The sequence below is a fragment of the Heterodontus francisci genome, chromosome 17, assembly GCF_036365525.1.
Source record: "Heterodontus francisci isolate sHetFra1 chromosome 17, sHetFra1.hap1, whole genome shotgun sequence".
Taxonomy (NCBI): Eukaryota; Metazoa; Chordata; class Chondrichthyes; order Heterodontiformes; family Heterodontidae; genus Heterodontus; species Heterodontus francisci.
Window position 1 is genome coordinate 69,425,592 of NC_090387.1, and position 18,306 is coordinate 69,443,897.

The 18,306-nt window shown below is 43.9% G+C and overlaps 1 protein-coding gene across 1 annotated transcript in view; it reads left to right on the top strand.

The window, feature by feature from the left end:
• ano10b (anoctamin 10b) overlaps positions 1–17,419 on the top strand; it is a 39,399-nt gene extending 21,980 nt beyond the window's left edge. Inside the window, exons 7-12 of the mRNA XM_068049928.1 lie at positions 140–214; positions 1,180–1,353; positions 3,403–3,594; positions 13,082–13,219; positions 15,794–15,910; positions 17,006–17,419. Of these exons, the coding sequence (XP_067906029.1) occupies positions 140–214; positions 1,180–1,353; positions 3,403–3,594; positions 13,082–13,219; positions 15,794–15,910; positions 17,006–17,134 (825 nt within the window). The 3' untranslated portion in view covers positions 17,135–17,419. The remainder of the gene's footprint in view (positions 1–139; positions 215–1,179; positions 1,354–3,402; positions 3,595–13,081; positions 13,220–15,793; positions 15,911–17,005) is intronic.
• The last annotated feature ends 887 nt before the right edge of the window (positions 17,420–18,306 follow it).

Here is an 18,306-nt window from a genome sequence, read left to right on the forward strand (position 1 = left end):
CTCCCATCTGATTTTACGCCCCCTCCCCTGCTCCTAGCCAACTCCAGTGGGGTGGGTAGGTGTTAAACTCTGGCCATGGAGTTACAATTAAAGTATTTTAAGTCCGAAGACAATTATTAATTTTACTTTTCATTTTCAGTTTCGCTTTGTCAATTGTTTTGCTGCCCTGTTTTACATCTCATTCTACCTCCAGGATCTAGAGCTGCTCAGAAAGGTAGGCATTTTGAAATCTGTGTCCAGATACAGAGCATCCTTTTGTATTTAAATCAACCATACTCAATCCTGCAAGATGACTGGCTCATAGGAATGGCCAGTTGTCTAATCTATCAGCTAATCACAGCTGTGATCAATAGAGGGCACCTTGATGATACCATCTGATATATACCTGGGACAATTGATTTTTTGGTTCAGATTGAGAGTGTCTGATGTAGAAATCTATGTAAACTGAAGCCCAGTGATAGATGCAGATATTGAGACTAACAACAAACATGAGTGCTTTTATGTAGAGCAGCAGAGAATGGTGATCAAGCTCCCTCTGTCTCTGTTAAATCACTGGAATATTTTTGAATGTTTACTGGAAATCTATGACCAAAATAAAATTAATGCTTCCTGTTACTCATGTTCTTGAATTAATGTTACCCATAGAGAGGCCCACCATACCAAAGAGATTTAAAAAATTAAATTTAAGAAGGGAAGGAAATGGAGGATGAGAACATTGAAAAGACATCTGTTCCCACCTGTACCAGGCACAATTTCAACATGCCTGTACATAACTCCAGTGCAGAAAAGCATTCAGCTTGCCATGATTGTATAAATTCTAAATTCTGCCTTCCTGATGAGGCCATATCAGTAGTTTAGCTGTCAAGGATATCCTACTCATCCCTGAGTTTGGTCTTGCATAGCCCCTACATTCCCCAGCCATCCCCACTCCTACCTGCTGCTAATTTTAGCAGAGGAATGCTCAACAGGCTCCTGCAACATTCCAACTGTCCACTATATTAGCACAGGCTTAAACCCATTTATTAAAACACACTAATCCCTCTGCTAAAATATCAGACCAAGGAATATCTTACAAATGCATTGTTCATTGGCTACAATCACTGACAGTAATCGTTACACTTCTAACTTTTAAAAGAGAGCTTTCAATTTTCCGTCTCATTGTTGTTCTTTGCACCGTAGAAACTTGCATCACTGCTTGTTCTGACTCAGATCATCAGTCAGTTCATAGAGACATTAGTGCCCTATCTCTACAAGACAGTTAATGGAAACAGGACACATTTGAAGAAAGCCACAATGGAAAATGCACCAGAAATTGACAAAATCAAATCACAGGGACAGATGACATCATTTCCTGTAAGTAGTATCATAATAATCACTTTTGAACAATGGTGGCTTGTTCCACTCAGAAATTTAGAACAGTTTCCTCTCAGGATAAGTACTTTTAGAAGAATATATGTGATAAGTTTAAATGTTGAGCTTTCTTTAAGATGCCATTATTGCATCTGGTGCAATTCAGCATATAGTCCTGCCTGCTCACAGATTAATTTCCCTTATTAGTTCTTGGTTCTTTTGTGTATCTGAATGTAGTTTTACTTTATCTGTTAATTTTCTCCACATGAGGGCAATATTGCTTCATGGGAAGGTGACAACTCTGGGCCCTGCCATGTGAAGCCAGTTTTATTTGATTTTAAATTTTATTTCTGTCCTCATCTTCCTCTATATATTTTTTTAATGAGGTACTAGCAGAACTCTCGTGGCATTTCTTACAGTGAACTGGAGGTTTTATAGGAAGATGAGTGCCAAGTAGCACTACCAGGGATATCAACTTATCAGTATTGGAGGCCACCACTGTGATCTGGGATCACTGGAAAGGAGGCCTTGTCTTCTTGCAGTCCTGGGAAAGGTGGGATGGGGGTTCCCAGGGTTTCAGGAGCATTGAATAGAGAGGTTTTAGGAATACTTGGGCAGATACTCGGATCTGGGATCACTGGGAGAGGGATCCTGATTTCTGGAGGCATTGGCATGAGAGGTCTCAGGGTCTGCCAGCATAGGATAGTTCTGGAATTAGAGGCCACTGGGAATAAGGTCTGAGGCTCTGTAAGTACTGAGAGCATTTGTTTGGATCTAAGATTGAGTTGGGCAGTTTGAAGGAGAAGGGGAGGACAAGGCCCTGGAGTCCAGTAGTACCAAGGATTTCGGAGCATTGGAGAAAGGGCAGAGTCTGGCAAATTGGGGGAAGCAGGAATTAAAAGCTTGGTGGGGGGACGGGGAGGTAGGGGAATGGGACCCAAACTGCCATTTTGAACCAATGGAAATAAAAATTGGGAGAGTGGTTAAACAGGCTGTCCACTCACAACCATCTGCTTTACACTGTGGTACAAGTTCAAGATCTTCCCAGATAAGTGTAAAAACCCAAAAAGTTTAATATTAATGCATCTTGATTTTATTGTGTGCTGGGGCAGTTTAGAATTACCGTTTTCAAAAAAGCCCAAACAGTAATCTTTCTTCCCAAAACTGAAATTAAAATAGAATGCAGTCAGTTAAAATCATTGCAGATTTTAAGAAACACATGGACTATTACCCTCTAACCTCCCTTCTCCCTTAACAATCATTGGGATTGGTATAATTTTAGAAGAATTTCCTTTTTTAAAGACAGTTTAGATTTACAAGTTGGCTGGAATGAAATAGTTCAAGTCCTAGAGCTGCCTGCCAGTCAAAATCAGTCAGATTTGTGGAAAGAAGCCACTCCATCTCATAGGGACAGGAAAAGTGATGCTTTTTTTTAATGTGCTGCCTAGCTAATTTTTTTTTGAAATGGTTCCCTGGTGGTAACTCCTGTTTTTTCTGCCTCTCTGACCTCTTAATTTGATAGGCATTCCTTGTTTGTCCAAATGTCAGATAGCCTGTGGTTAGAAAACATCTCGACAGAAGCACATTCCTTAATGATTTTGATAGCCCTAAAAGGAATGAATGGGGCTGTCTGGACTCTACCATGAAAGTCACTGTGATATGATCTTACTGGTAGTGTAACTCAGTACAACAAAATCACTTTTTTTCAATTGACTTTAAGGTAGTTAAAAGCATTGTAGAAAATAATTTGAGAGGGAACGTGGAGGAATAAACAGTTACTTCTCCAAAAGGGTTTAATTCACAGAATGCTCCAAAACTGCCATTAATCAGTGAATGACAAGCAGGAAACTATAAATCAGATGGATGGTGTGCACGTTTTCTGCCCGTTCCTTGGGACATCCCAATTTCTATTTCTTAGCTCAGATGAGATCTGGTGCAGTTCACTGCATTGATGTGGGGTGGGGTCATGTCTTTGATCTATTACTACATTATTTGTATTACTGGTCTGCTCAAAGTCCTCCTGTGCTCATTGTCATCTTTGTGTCTGTCTAGGGAATGTTTGATGAGTACATGGAGCTGTTTGTTCAGTTCAGTTACGTCAGCCTTTTCTCCTGCATTTACCCTTTGACTGCAATACTGATTGTTGTGAACAACATCACAGAAATCCGAATGGATGCTCTGAAGCTCTGTCATCTCTTTAGAAAACCTTTCATCTCTGCAGCAGCAAATATAGGAGTCTGGCAGGTGAGAAAGTGCATTCATCAGACTGTCCCTACAGACACAATGGGTAGAGCTTTAATTGATAAGTCATTACTTTTCTTCTAGAAGTTATCTTGATTAGATGAGTGAAAAGACATTTTATTTCTGGTGCAAGAAACATGAAGAAGGTCCCACAAATCGCAATGAAATAATGGCCTGATAATCATTTAGTGATGTTGGTTTCGGGATAAAAATTGGCCAAAGGCATTAGCAGAGGACAACCTGCTTTTCTTCACATCGTGCTTTTGAGATCTTTTACATCCACCTGAGAGGGCAGATGGTTTAATGTCTCACCTGAAATACAGCATTTCTGAGATTACAGTATTCGCTTAGCACTGAAGTGTCAGCCTAGACAATGTACTCAAATCTCTGAAGAGGGGCTTGAACTCACAATCATCTGACTCGGGTGAGAGTGCTATCACTGAGTCAAGACTAACACCTAAAGACAGAAGTGTAGCAGATCTCTGGTCATTCCCCTTGCTGTTTATTTTTTGGTTGAATGTTCTTATAGCTTTCCTGCCAACAAGGAGCAGACACTCAGCTAAAACGGTTAACACATTATCTACATCAAATACAATCTGGTGTATATCTGTTTCAATACAATATTCAAGGTCATAAGGATGGTCATACATAATCCAAATCTAATCAGAACAGGACTGGTCATGGAGGGGCTAAATTAGATAGCCCCCGAAAACAGGCAGGAATCGCAATACACAATGAACACATGCTCACTCAACGTAATGTAGACAGCATAAGAACTTCATGCTGCCTGTTCATTTAAATGCTTGCTGCATGCAGCTGGTCATGTTATAATTCACAGCATTGTAAGAGCTCTGATGTAACACACCATGTGACATCTGACACCACATGCCTTACAGATGCCGTTAAATGCTGGGCAACCCTTAGGCGTATGTAAGAGCCCACACCTTTTACATGGTTTCCCGGACCTGGAATCCTTACTCAATGCACCTATGGTACTCGCAGCACATAGGGATTGTAAACTCTTTTGGCCCATAATAATAGACTCAAATTTTCGACCATATTTAAGCAAGGCGCCCATGGTATACCCTTTGGGCTTCTCTAAAAGACCCCTCTGGTATGCCTCCATTGTTGTGGATGCAATCACAAGCTCGATGATACAGTCTGTCAGTTCAGCCTCTGTGAAGTCACACTTGTGACCCTTAGCTCGCTATCAACTCACAAACAGGTCAATGGACTCACTTGGCTGCTGTTGACAGGACATGAACGCGAAATGTGTGGACCCAAAAATTGAATTTGACACGAAGTTGATCCTTGAATGTGGACCAGAATTTCGCGGGATCCTTCTGCTCTCCTTCGGTGAGACCAGAAGTGTTAAGGCAATGTTTAGTTTAGTTTAGAGATACAGCACTGAAACAGGCCCTTCGGCCCACCGAGTCTGTGCCGACCATCAACCACCCATTTATACTAATCCTACACTAATCCCATATTCCTACCACATCCCCACCTGTCCCTATATTTCCCTACCACCTACATCTACTGGGGGCAATTTATAATGGCCAATTTACCTATCAACCTGCAAGTCTTTGGCATGTGGGAGGAAACCAGAGCACCCGGAGGAAACCCACGCAGACACAGGGAGAACTTGCAAATTCCACACAGGCAGTACCCGGAATTGAACCCGGGTCGCTGGAGCTGTGAGGCTGCGGTGCTAACCACTGCGCTACTGTGCCTTCACTGCCTATAGCAATGTGTATTTTCACTGCCTGCTTCTCTGGTTCCACGACTGCTAAATCAACTAAACATAGCTCAACTCTGCCTGAAGAGCTGAAATTCTGACAGCAGCTCAGCTGCTTTCCAGTTAATGGTAGGAAACTGCGTTGTCATTCTTGTAATGACTCACTGCCGTCACTCTGTGTGAAATTTAAAAAAATCTCCTGCTGCACAGGTAGACAGAAATACTGCAGCAGTAATTTGTTTTATTCATTCATGGGATGTGGGCATCGCTGGCTAGGACAGCATTTATTGCCCATTCCTAATTTCCCTTGAGAAGGTGGTGGTGAGCCTTGAACTGGTGCAGTCCATGTGGGGTAGGTACACTCACAGTGCTGTTAGGAAGGGCGTTCCAGGATTTTGAAGGAATGGCGATATAGTTCCAAGTCAGGATGATGTGTGGCTTGGAGGAGAACTTGTAGGTGGTGGTGTTCCCAAGTGTCTGCTGCCCTTGTCCTTCTAGTTGGTAGAGGTCGCGCGTTTGGAAGGTGCTGTCTAAGGAGTCTTGTTGCATTGCTGCAGTGCATCTTGTAGATGGTACACACTGCTGCCACTGTGCGTTGGTGGTGGAGGGAGTGAATGTTTGTAGATGGGGTACCAATCAAGTGGGCTGCTTTGTCCTTGATGGTGTCAAGCCTCATGAATGTTGTTGGAGCTGCACCCATCCAGGCAAGTGGAGAGTATTCCATCACATTCCTGACTTGTACCTTGTAGATGGTGGACAGGCTGCCTGCAGTTCCACTTGGAGGGTGTGGCGCTGGCTCTGGCCGTGCAGGCAGACAGGAATCTCCTTCTTAGGCAGTCCCTCGGGAATGAGGATGACTTTCTTCCACTCCAGGGTTGTGGGTCCTTAGGTGATTGAATATGCCAATTCTGGATCCGCACACTCTGCCACAAGTGGGGCAGGTGGTATTTGATGAGGCAAGTGGATGGGATTCTCGAATTTCCGAACACTCCTTCCGCTGTTTGAACTTGGTTGCTGCCTGGACATGTCGACCTTGTTCAAACTGGCTGGCATCTTTGCAGATGATTCATTTCCATTTTGGGCAGTCTCGGGCAAGAGATTCCCACATATCAATGGATATGTCACATTTTTTCAGGGAGGCTTTAAGGACATCCTTATAGCGTTTCCTCTGCCCTCCTGGTAGCCTGTTGCCGTGACGGAGCTCGAAGTAGAAAGCTTGTTTTGGGAGTCTTGTGTCAGGCATGCGGATGATGCAGCCCTCTCAACGTAACTGACTCGCCATGACCAGTGTCTCGATACTGGGGGTGTTGACCTGAGAGAGGACACTGATATTGGAGTGCCTGTCCTGCCACTGAATTTGCAGGATCTTGCTCAGGCACTGCTGGTGATATCTCTCCAGAGCTTTGAGATGTCTGCTGTACATTGTCTATGTTTCCGACTCATGCAGGAGGGCAGGTAACACTGGCCCTGTAGACCGTGAGCTTGGTGCCAGGTTTGAGTTCTTTGTTGTCAAACATTCTTTTCCTCAGATGACCGAAGGCTGCGCTGACACACTGGAGGCAATGCTAAACTTCATCATCGCTGCCTGCCCTTGCTGAGAGGAGGCTCCCAAGGTATGAGATGTGATGCACATTGTCTAGTGGTTTGCCATGGATCTTGATAGTCGGGGGGCGTGTTGCACTGCGGGAGCAGGCTGGTAGAGGACCTTTGTCTTCTGGTTGTTTAGCTTAAGGCCCATTCTTTCATCTGCCTCCATGGATGCATCGACGAGGGTTTGAAGCTCGGCCTCTGAGTGTGCGAATACACAAGCATCGTCAGCATACTGCAGTTCGATGGCAGAGGTTGGAGAAATACTGCAGCACTAACTGCCTGCAGTTCCATTTGGAGATGTGGCACTGTCACCTGATTCGCCTGCTTTTGTGTGAAGCAATGGAACCAATATTCAGGCCTTGAAGTTCCCATAGAGCTGGCAAAGGCTGTGGCTAGCACTTCTTCAAAGACGTGGAAGAGAACTCAAAAAGTTGAGATGTTGAAATTCCCACAAGGTTTTCACAACAGAAGCCAGTGCAAAACAATGCACACATCAGCAGGGGGCCCAAAATCATAACTTGCTACCACCAATTAAAGCTAGCTTGCACTGCTTAAAGTTAGCCAGCACCTCTTAAAGGGGAGGTGCATTGTGACTGGAGCAGGCGCTGGCAGTCATGCAGGAAGTGAATCTGACCTGGGAAACAGTGAGGAATGACCCAACAAGGGAGAGCTTGGGCTCCAAGATTTGCAGACACTGGACTGGAGGCTTTGATGGAGGGGATGGAAAGTAGGAGAGATTCCCTGTATCCGTAGGGGCAAGGAGGCCCTTCAGACACAGACACAAAAGGCATTGGGAGCAAACAGCCACGGAGGCCATTGCCAGGGGTCAAGTCCTGTGTACCTGGATGCAGTGCCGCAAGAAGGTTAATAACCTCACATGAGATGGTGGCATAGTGGTAATACCACAGAGCTAGTAATCCAGAGGCTCAGGCTAATGCCCTTGGGACATGGGTTCAAATCCCACCATGGCAACTGATGGAATTTAAATTCAATTAACCTAACAAAAATCTGGAATTGAAAGCTAGTCTGGCTTACATGTGACTCCAGACCCACAGCAACGTGGTTAACTTTTAACTGCCCTCTGAAATGGCCGAGCAAGCCACTTAGTTGTCAAGGGTGATTAGGGATGGGCAACAAATGCTGGCCTTGCCAGTGAAGCCCACATCCCATGATAGAATATTAAAAAAAATGAGTGGTCGAGGTCCATGGATGCATCTTCGATGGTGCTGGCCATTATTGGGACACCCATTGCTGAGGTTGTGGCCAGTTTCAGGGCTGGAACCATTGAAGATTATGGTATCCTCATATCTGACCTTCCTTCTCACAGTCCACTTTCCCCTTTACCCTAATCACACATTGTCTTCCAACTTAACAAACTACAGATGGTGTAAACATGCACCTTTTATTTTTCAGCCATCCCCACACCACTATCTTACCCTTGGGCCTTTCTCCTTTCAGATACCCAAGAAGTGTGACCTGGCCAGGCAGTGGAGGATCAGCAGTAACAGAGTGATAATAAAGACCTAGCACCATCACCTGATTTCACACTCGCAGCCACCAACTCAGATACTCTTAGGATAGATTAGGGGCGGAATTTGTATGTGGTGACACACTGGGCATGAGTGGACTGCAGCCAGGGCAAGGGGCAAGGATAACACAGGTACCAGCTTGACGGAGAATGAGGCCACTCATGGGTTCCACTGCAGAGGACTTGGATGAGGACTTTGACGAGACAGCTTACAGAAGAATGCTGATGGGTATGCACAATGAAATGCTTGGTGTATTTAGAGGCCTGCCAGAAAGACTGCAGTCAATGTTAAGGAGCTTGGAGCAGCCCAGCACCAACATGGCACAAGGCTTTGCGCAGATCTTTTCCAGCATGGAAGTAGTGGCCAACTCCATTTGCACATTTTGGATCCAACTGTGATCGAGCACCTGATGGCTGTTGTTGCAGCTTCCGTTGCAGCACAAGCACTTGCCACCCAACATCTGAGTGCTGCAGTGGAGCTCAGATTGCTGTCACACAAATTCAGCTTGGTGCCATACAGGCTTAGACTGCTGACGTCATAGCTGTGGATTACTGTGGGCAAAGAAGCTTGCAGGTTCTCACAGCAGTCCAGCAATCTGGCCTCCAATGAGGTACTAAGATTGCGGAGGTATTGACCCGGGGGAGTGGCAGTGGCTTCATGGAGCACAAACCTGCTGTCCACTCTCAACAAGTCGGGATTCACCCTCCCAGCCTTCTGATTCCACCAGTGCTGTTGCTGTTGCCTCTCCGCCAGCCAGCCCAGACTGCTGCAGCCCATGCCGAGATGGTGCAGTCCATAGCCGGACACACAGAAAACAGGCACAAAGGGAAAGCACAAGGGTGTTTAGTTGACGTTTGTATGCAAAATGGCATGACTGCATTTATAAATTTACTTTGGAATATTTAATTGAATCATAGAATGGTTACAGCACAGATGGAGGCCATTTAGCACATCGTGTCCATGCCTGCTCTCTGCAAGAGCAACTCACCTAGTCCCAATTACCTATATTATTGAAACATAGAAAATTTTGAAGGGGCTTGACAGTGTAAATGCTGAGAGGATGTTTCTCCTCGTGGGGGTATCCAGAACTAGGAGGCACAGTTTCAAAATAAGGGGTCTCCCCTTTAAAACGAAGATGAGGAGGATTTTTTTCACAGAGGGTTGTTAATCTTTGGAATTCTCTACCCCAAAGAGCAGTGGAGCCTGGGTCATTGAATATATTCAAAGCCGAGTTTAGACAGATTTTTGATCTACAAGGGAGTCGAGGGTTATGGGTGGCCGGCAAGAAAGTGGAGTTAAGGCCATAATCAGATCAGCCATGACAGAGTAGGCTCGAATGGCCTACTCCTATTTCTTATGATCTTGTGATCTTGCTTGCCCGCAGCCTTGCAAATTTTTTCTCTTCAGATAATTGTCCAAATTTCTTCTGAACACCACGATTGAAACTACCTGTAGGGCAGTGCATTCCAGATCCTAACCACTCGTTGCATATGAAGGTTTTCTTCATATCACCATTGCTTCTATTGCCAATCACCTTAAATCTGTGCTCTCTGCTTCTTGATCCTTCCGCCAATGGGAACAGTTTCTCCCTATCTACTCTGTCCAGGCCCCTCATGATTTTGAATACCTCTATCACATCTCTTCTTAATCTTCCTTTCTTCAAGGAGAACAGACCCATCTTCTCCAACTTATCCACGTAATTGAAGTTCCTCATCCCTGGAACCATTCTCGTGAATCTTGCCTGCACCCTCTCTAATGCCTTCACACCCTTCCTAAACATAGAAACATAGAAGCATAGAAAAATAGGAGCAGGAGTAGACCATTCGGCCCTTCGAGCCTGCTCCACCATTTAATACAATCATGGCTGATCATCCAAACTCAGTAACCTGTTCCCGCTTTCTTCACGTATCCCTAAAGTGTGATGCCCAATACTCCAGTTGAGGCTGAACTAATATTTATATAAATTTATCATAACTTCCTTGCTTTTGTACTCTGCCCTTACTTATAAAGTCTAGAATGCCATATGTTCGATTAACCACTTTCTCAACCCATTCTGCCACTTTCAATGATTGCGCATATCCTTCCAGGTCCCTCTGCTCCTGCACCCTCTAAAGAATTGTACCCTTTAGTTTATATTGTCTCTCTTTGTTTTTCTTACCAAATGAAGCCTCACACTTTTCTACATGAAATTTCATCTGCCACTTATCCACCCATTCCACGAGCCTGTCTATGTCATCTTGAAGTTTATCACTACCCTCTTCACAGTTCACAAGACTTCCAGGTATTTGTGTTGGCTTTCATTGTGGTGATCAATGACAGAGGGAAGGGAAAGTGTGGGACTATTGGTGAATTGGGGTTGCAGTAACTTTATCACGTTTGAATTAGTTCTTCATGGACAGCCCAGGCAAAAAGGGGCTTTCGAGGTTGCCACCTCACTTCCTCCTCCTCCTCCTCCTCACTCTTCTGCTCCTCAGCTGTTCATCATATAGCTGGTGGCAAAGGCTGTCCCCTCATGTTGGCGAGGTTGTACAGCATGCAGCAGACCATATTACATCTTGATACCCACTCTGCTGAGTACTGAAGGGCTCCTTCAGAGCAGTCCAGTCAGCAAAAGCCTAGTTTCAACATGCCAATGGTCTGTTGTATCACATTTTGTGCAGCAATATAGCTTTCATTGTATGCATGCTGCACATGTGTGCGTGGATTATGTACCGGAGTCATGAGCCATGTTGTCAGTGAATAGTCTTTGTCACCCAGTCGCCAGCATTGGGTTTACTGTGGTGGTTTAAATGCAGATGGCACAGCAGATTGCTGCAGAATGAAGACATTGTGATTGCAGCCAGGATTACAGGCATTGACCTGCATGATCTGAAACCTATAGCCACACACCAGCTGGACATTCAGGGAGTGGAATCCCTTTCAGTTTCGGTATAGGGCAGAGTTGACACATGATACCCGCAAAGCGATATGTGTGCAATTGGGGGAACCCTGCACCATAGGGAAGCCTGCAGTCCTAGCGAAGCTGCATGTTCGCTCTGCCTGCTAGACTCTAGCAAGAGAGAATGAAATGAATAGGGGCACTCAGTGACCTCCCTTACACAACAGTGGATGGCAAACTGCAAGATGTTGCAAATATCTCCAGCTCCAGCCTGGAAGGAGCCCAGCGCATTAAAGATCATTGCCAGGGTCACCAACGCTATCCTCACCCCACTCTGAGGTTGCAGTTGTGGCTACAGCAGGTGGAAGATTTCAGTGAGGACATCCTTACTGAAGTGCAAACCTCTCACACATTGTTCCTCGCTAAGATTCAGGTAGGACAATTGCTCTCTGGACACTCAGGGCAGATATGGCTCCTGCTGAGAGCCCTTCTCCCTCTTCTACTCCTTCTTCCAGCAATGTTTTTCCTGCTCTGTGTTGTCTCTGTTCATTCTCCAAGTCATGCTGTATTCCAAGGGAATTGCTTCATAGTGCACCCATGTCTGGGAGCAACAGACCTGTGCAACAGCTTTGAAGTCAACTAAAAGTCCTTCAGCACCTGCCACACCACTCACTGTAGACTTTTGCAACTTGAGGCAACTATAGGCAGCACCAAATGCTTCTGGAATCATAACAACAGCCAGAAGAAATCAACCATCAATTATCCTGTAAGTAGTTGATCATCCTTCTTGCTGCTGAACGCATCTTCAGCTGTGCGAGATTAAGAGAAGGCTGGAGCGTTGTGCTCCAAAATGGCACCATTAGTGTCAAATCAGTATTGCACACTGACTAACGTCATGTTCTGCCTGCAGTTCAAACTTCTGGTGGACATTCACTGTGTGTGTGCACTAATGCCCTCACCAATATGGGTCTGCCCCACAAGTGTGCGAACGTGTGGCAGACACCATTTTCAAGCTCTAAGGGCACTTGTAGTGCCCAAAAAGTGGGCACTATTAGGACCAATTTCTTGCCCATGGTCTTCTGGGACTGCAGCTAAACCACCTCTGCAGTGGGACTAGGCAGTGTTGTTAATGTACTGAGATATGGCTTGCTTAACCTTGGTTGTCAGGGAATCATCTCACAGAGCTTTGCCTAGTTAGAGGCCTACCTGTGGCTGGATTGGTAGCCTTCCCTCAGGAGGATTGATTAGATTGAATTGAGTCATGCTAAGTCTGTTAAGAGGTCAACCATTGACCTTTTCTTCGATTCTCTTTTCTATGTTCTTAGAAAATTGACATCAGAAGCATTTGTTCACAGGTCTGTGACTAAATTAGGATCATGGAGTGGAACACTTTGAAATTGACTCCAGTGTCTGTTTCCAAACAAATCATTTATCTCCAACCAGCTTCTATTCACCAACGTGCTGAAAGCAGCTGCAAATTAGGAATTAAATTTGGGTTGTACTAAACTCTGTCAATAGGGGAATATTTAAGGTTGGTTGAAGCAGCTCTGTTAATTACCAATATAATTGACTAGAAGATAAAAGGCACTGAGCAGCAAACTAATGTCTCTGTGCTTGTTTCCAAAGTTTTCCTATTTTGTTTTTAAAGACCATCAAACAGGTACTTGCTCCATAATTTATGGTTGGCATATTAAAAATTTGCCTAAAAGCTCTTTTAATGAGACGGTGTGTCTCTCATTATATGTTTTTGGTTCACAGACTGCGTTTGAGATGATAGGATTCCTTTCTGTCATCACCAACTGTTTGCTAATTAGTATTTCCCCTCAAGTAGAAGAGTATTGTGCAGAAAATAATATAACATCTAAAGATGCGTTGATCTGGACCGTTGGAGTGGAGGTAAGTGAATGTCCTTTGTGCTCACTCTTGTCCAACTTACTAGACACTGACAAAATTTCATTCTGGTTTACTCATTGGTTCAGCTGTTCTATAATTTGCATTCAAAGGGCATTTACAGTTCCTATCACTTATAGTGGGTACATTGGTGTCAACATGATATGCCCACTATACACAGTGGCCAATGTAACCAGAACAATTTTTAAAAATTACTTTACAGATGTGGAGCAAAAAAGGTAAAGAAATTATATAAAGAGGAATACCTGCACTGTGTGAAGGACAGTCCTCCAAACTGTGATAAAAAAATGACACTTGCATCCATCCTTGGGTACCCGAAGGCTGAAATCCTGGAGCTGGCAGGCAGTGTGGGGGCAGGGACAAAGAGACGTCACACAGCTCAACATCCACAACACCGAGGAACTCAGCAAGTCAGAAGGAAGGGCTGCCAGCAGTCACAGGAATTCTAGAAGCCGTGGGGTGTTGGGGGAAGTGGGTCATTAAAGGTGGTAGGGCTGCCTGAGCCAAGTCACTTTAACAGGGTGCAAACAGCTGTTTGAAATAGTCAGCCCACTTAATGCATTATAAATGACACCTCATTAATTGACACCTATGGTAATAATAAATGGTCAGTGCCATTTGCCCAATTTAGGCAGTTGTCCGGGATAAATGCAGATGGTATAAGTTGATGCGAACTGTATCCATTTATCCTTTATCTGTGTCTGTTATCTAGTGTGTGTCTATCACACTGCAGACAACACTGGGGAGATTTTCGTCTCCGGCACCTGGACAGTAATCTGGTGGAGCAGATCGCCTGCCCTTTCTAGAACCCATCCAATTCTTTGTTACAGATGCAAAACAAACTTGGCAAAAGAAAGGTTTTCAACTTCCTTGAAGAGACTTTAGGAGTGGAGCATCTGTTTTTAATACCCTTACTACTAATAAAATATGAAAAGAACATACGTTCACACACTTCTAGGGTCAAGCTTTTTGGGGATTTTATTGGGTTATTCCATACAGTAAAGAACCATACTATTGGATATTGGCAAATTTGAAGCTAAGGATCCAATCTTCTTGTGGTCCTGCAAGCTCAGTATGAGCTCGCTGAGTCTACCTTCTTCTCCTTATGGTGGAACCAGATAATAGCGGTGCACCCTCCAATCTATACCAGCAGAGAGACCAAGAGATACCAAACACCTAGACACTGCTATGGAACATAATAGTCTTCTACTGTCCCTTCCTGTCCATGACTGCTCAGGCTGCCAATGCTGTCAGAGAACTGGGCTGAACTGGACCACTAAGAAACCTGGACATAACATGAGAGGTTGTGAGGGTGACTTCTTCCTGCAGTACAACTGGATCTAACTCTAACATTAACTCCAGTGTTTGGGAATTGTTTGTCCATCATGATGTTAAGAAACTAAGTGATAATGCCTGTAGCTCACATCAGTTCCTACCATGTTATTCTGTATTGTTTTACCATTTTTCTATCCATTCATCCTTTTTCTTTTGTGCAAATTTTGGTTAGGGATCAGTGCTGGAGGATGGAATGCTCTTCCATGTTGGACACACATTGCTAAGATCAGGCATGCTCCCTATGACCACAGCACAGCAAGGCATTGAGTAAAACTTCCCATACTCTGCCCTCAACAAGGTACCTTTATGCCAGACTCCACTTGCCATGCCAGACACAATTTGGGCCTCTCAGAATTAGGCTGCCAATTTAGTCTCAGTATATGCCAAATTCTAAGCAGTTTTGGCCTATGCATTAGTTCCTACAATGAACAGGATGGAGACAGCCCATGTTCTTTTCACATAGTACGATGCAGCTGGACAAAGAGAGGAATCTTTTACCCCATCTGTCTGGGATAGATTGAAACTTAGATCGTTGAAGAGAAGAGACAGAATTCCCATCTCTTTTCTTTATTATCCACTCCCCAGGATCCTTGGTTACCCTATTTTCTCCATGCCTTTTCTGTTCACCCACACACACACACATAACCCCCGAAAGAAAATTGCTGTATCTGTAATTATACATGCCTGTATCCTGAATATGACTATCATAAAAAAATCCATATTACTGATGAAAAGAGCAGTGAATCTCCAGTGTCTGAAAACAAACACACACCCTCAGGAGGGACCCAATAACCAGGAGGTTGGCAAATATATTCAGTTATCTTATGATCATAAAAGGAGCACCGTCTATCAGACTCACATGACTTAAACAACAATGTCCTATAGCTGTAGCTATACTGCAGTTCAGCTCCTTTAATGAGCATAAAGGTTGTCTGCTTCACACTCTATAAACTATTTTGTTCACGGAGAAGTGGAAACAGAAATAGCTGGAAATAGACAGCAGGACCATCAGCATCTAAAATGAGAGCGTATAGGTTAACATTTCTGACAGAGTCACTCCTCTTTATAGATGCTGATTGAACTGCTTGTGTACTTAACTTTTATTCGCCAATTCTAACCATTTAGAGTTCTTCTTGTTCTCACTGCCTGGTAACTTAGTGGCCTGACTAATGAATTCTTCTTCAGTTCTCAGGCTGACTCTGTTCCATTATTTCTGTGTTTCAGCATGCCTTGCTGGCTATAAAGATCATTTTAGCTTTCGTTATTCCTGATATTCCCCAATGGGTGAAGCTGAGGATTGACAGAGTTGAATATCAGTCCCTTCAAGCCCTCAAGCATAAGGTAAAATACTCATTAACTGTAAACATTAAAGAATCCATTTCAACAAATTGCATTGATATAGCACCATCAGTGGAGAAAATGTCCTAAGGTTCTCCACAGTAGTGACAATCTTAGGCCTGAACTTAGAAGGATAGGTCGTTGGGTTAGATGAAGTAGGGTCAAAGCATGCTCATGTGGAGCATAAACACCATCATGGATTAGTTGGGCTGAATGGCCTGTTTCTGTGCTGTACATGATATGTAATTCTCTGGAATTAATCATGAGAAATCCAGGAGCAAACCAGAAGCATGGTCAAAGGAGCTGCAGCCTCATAACCCTATGCTGGCAAATTCAGGTGGTCCTACTAACAGTCACAAGAGTTTACTCATTGATGCTTTAGATCAAATAGCACTCTGTGTCCGACAGGTAGATATACATGTCTTCCTAAGGCAAGTGCAACTCCTACTTACTGTTATGGAGTGATCCCCCGCTCAGACCCTCCCACTATCCATGAACGATTTACAAGAGCATTCCTCATATTTCAACAACAACTTGCATTTACATAAGAACATAAGAAATGGGAGCTGGAGTAGGCAATTTGGCCCTTCAAGCCTACTGTGCCATTCAACATCATGGCTGATCTCAACTCCACCTCCCTGCACCATCCCTATATCTCTTAATTCCTTTAGTACCCAAAAATTTATACTCATCGACTGAACATGCACAGCTCTCTGGAGTAGAGAATTCCAAAGACCCGCAACTTCCCCTTGACTTAGTCCTAAATGGCCAACCCCTTATTCTTATATACTGTCTTTAGCATAGTAAAATGCCCCAAGGTGCTTCAAAGGAGTGTAGTCAGTTAAAAATTGACACCAAGCCAAAAATAAGGACATAAGTACAGGTGTGGTCAAAGAAGTAGCTTTTGAAGAGAATCTTAAAGGAGGAGAGAGATATGGAGGCAAAGAGGTTTAGGAGGGAATTCCAGAACTTGGGGCCTGAATGGCTGTAGGCATGGCTGCCAATGGCGGGGCAAAGGATGTGCAGGCTGGACAAAAGAGGCTCATTTCTAAATCACCATCAGAATTTAAATAGCTTGCTGTTTTCTCCCTATTTTAGTTGGCTGAAGCAGATAAAGGTCACAGCAGAGAAACTGAGGAAAAAGAAATATGGTCTGGTGAAATCACACAGTCTGATTCTACAGAGAGCTCTCTGCAGACGAGCAACCGGCAGCTGAAGTTACTGTAACCACCCATTACCATGGGATGTAAATTCACAGCAAGAGAAATTCAACACACATCAGTTCTATGAACTTAAGGGAATAATTCTGTCTCAAATACTAACTCTGCCTCTCCACCATTTATTTTTATGGAGTTGACATTGCTTTGTGTATAATAGGGCAGTTCCTTTGTTATTTTATAGTTTCTCACTATATGCACAAATATATATCTAATGCGGTCACTGATAAACTACATTTCCCACAGCAGGAACCATGGGGCTCCTACTTGTATTCCCTGCTTTGTATTTTAATTAAAGCAATAACCTTTCACAACTGCAAATCATCACAGCCGGGGCCAACACACAGCAAGAGCCTCAACAGGAGGTAAGGGTCGGCAGCAGAATCAGTTTCCCTTTTACAAGTAGGACCCTGTTTATTTAAAGGGTCAGTCTAAAATCCTCATCATTTCTGCATATCTGGCATAAATACCATCCTGTTTGTAGTGTTGTAGTGTTTTGAAATTGCAATTGCATTGTGTACTCTAGAGGCTGCTGTAGAACACACTTGCTAGTAAAGGGAAAGTGAAACTAAAACAGAATAAAGAAGAAGCCTTTATGTTCAACAGTCTGCTGCTTCTGACTTAGTCTCTGCCTAACATATCTTATACTAAACTCAGCTAAACCCTACTTGAGACCCGAGGGCATCACATTGTTTAGCGAGATCCTTTTCCAGTTTCCTTTCTTTTTCGAGTATTTTTCTTCACAGCTACGAGATGAAACAGTAAGTTTTCAAAAAGTCTTCCTCAGAAGTATTTCTCATACAACAGTCGTCCAAATATTGATTTGTCTAATCAAGGGCAGTTTAGCATGTTGCCTGGCCGTCTCACCCATATTTGGTACTGTCTGACAGTTGGGAGTCCTTATCCTGTGGCCCTGACTGATGGTTATGGCCTAACTCAGTGGCCCTCTGATTGATGGTTGGTTTCCTCACCCCATGGAACTGACTGATCTTTGTCGTATTTATGCTGCAGCAATCTGACTGGATTTCTTACCATGTGACAGTCTGACTGAGTGTTGGGTCCTTACCCCATGGGCCTCTGACCGATAGTAGAATTCATTACTCTTGTGGTACATCACCAATGCTTCAGCAGTAAAACTGATAAACACAGGAACGGACAACAGCCTGTCAATGATGATTGTTG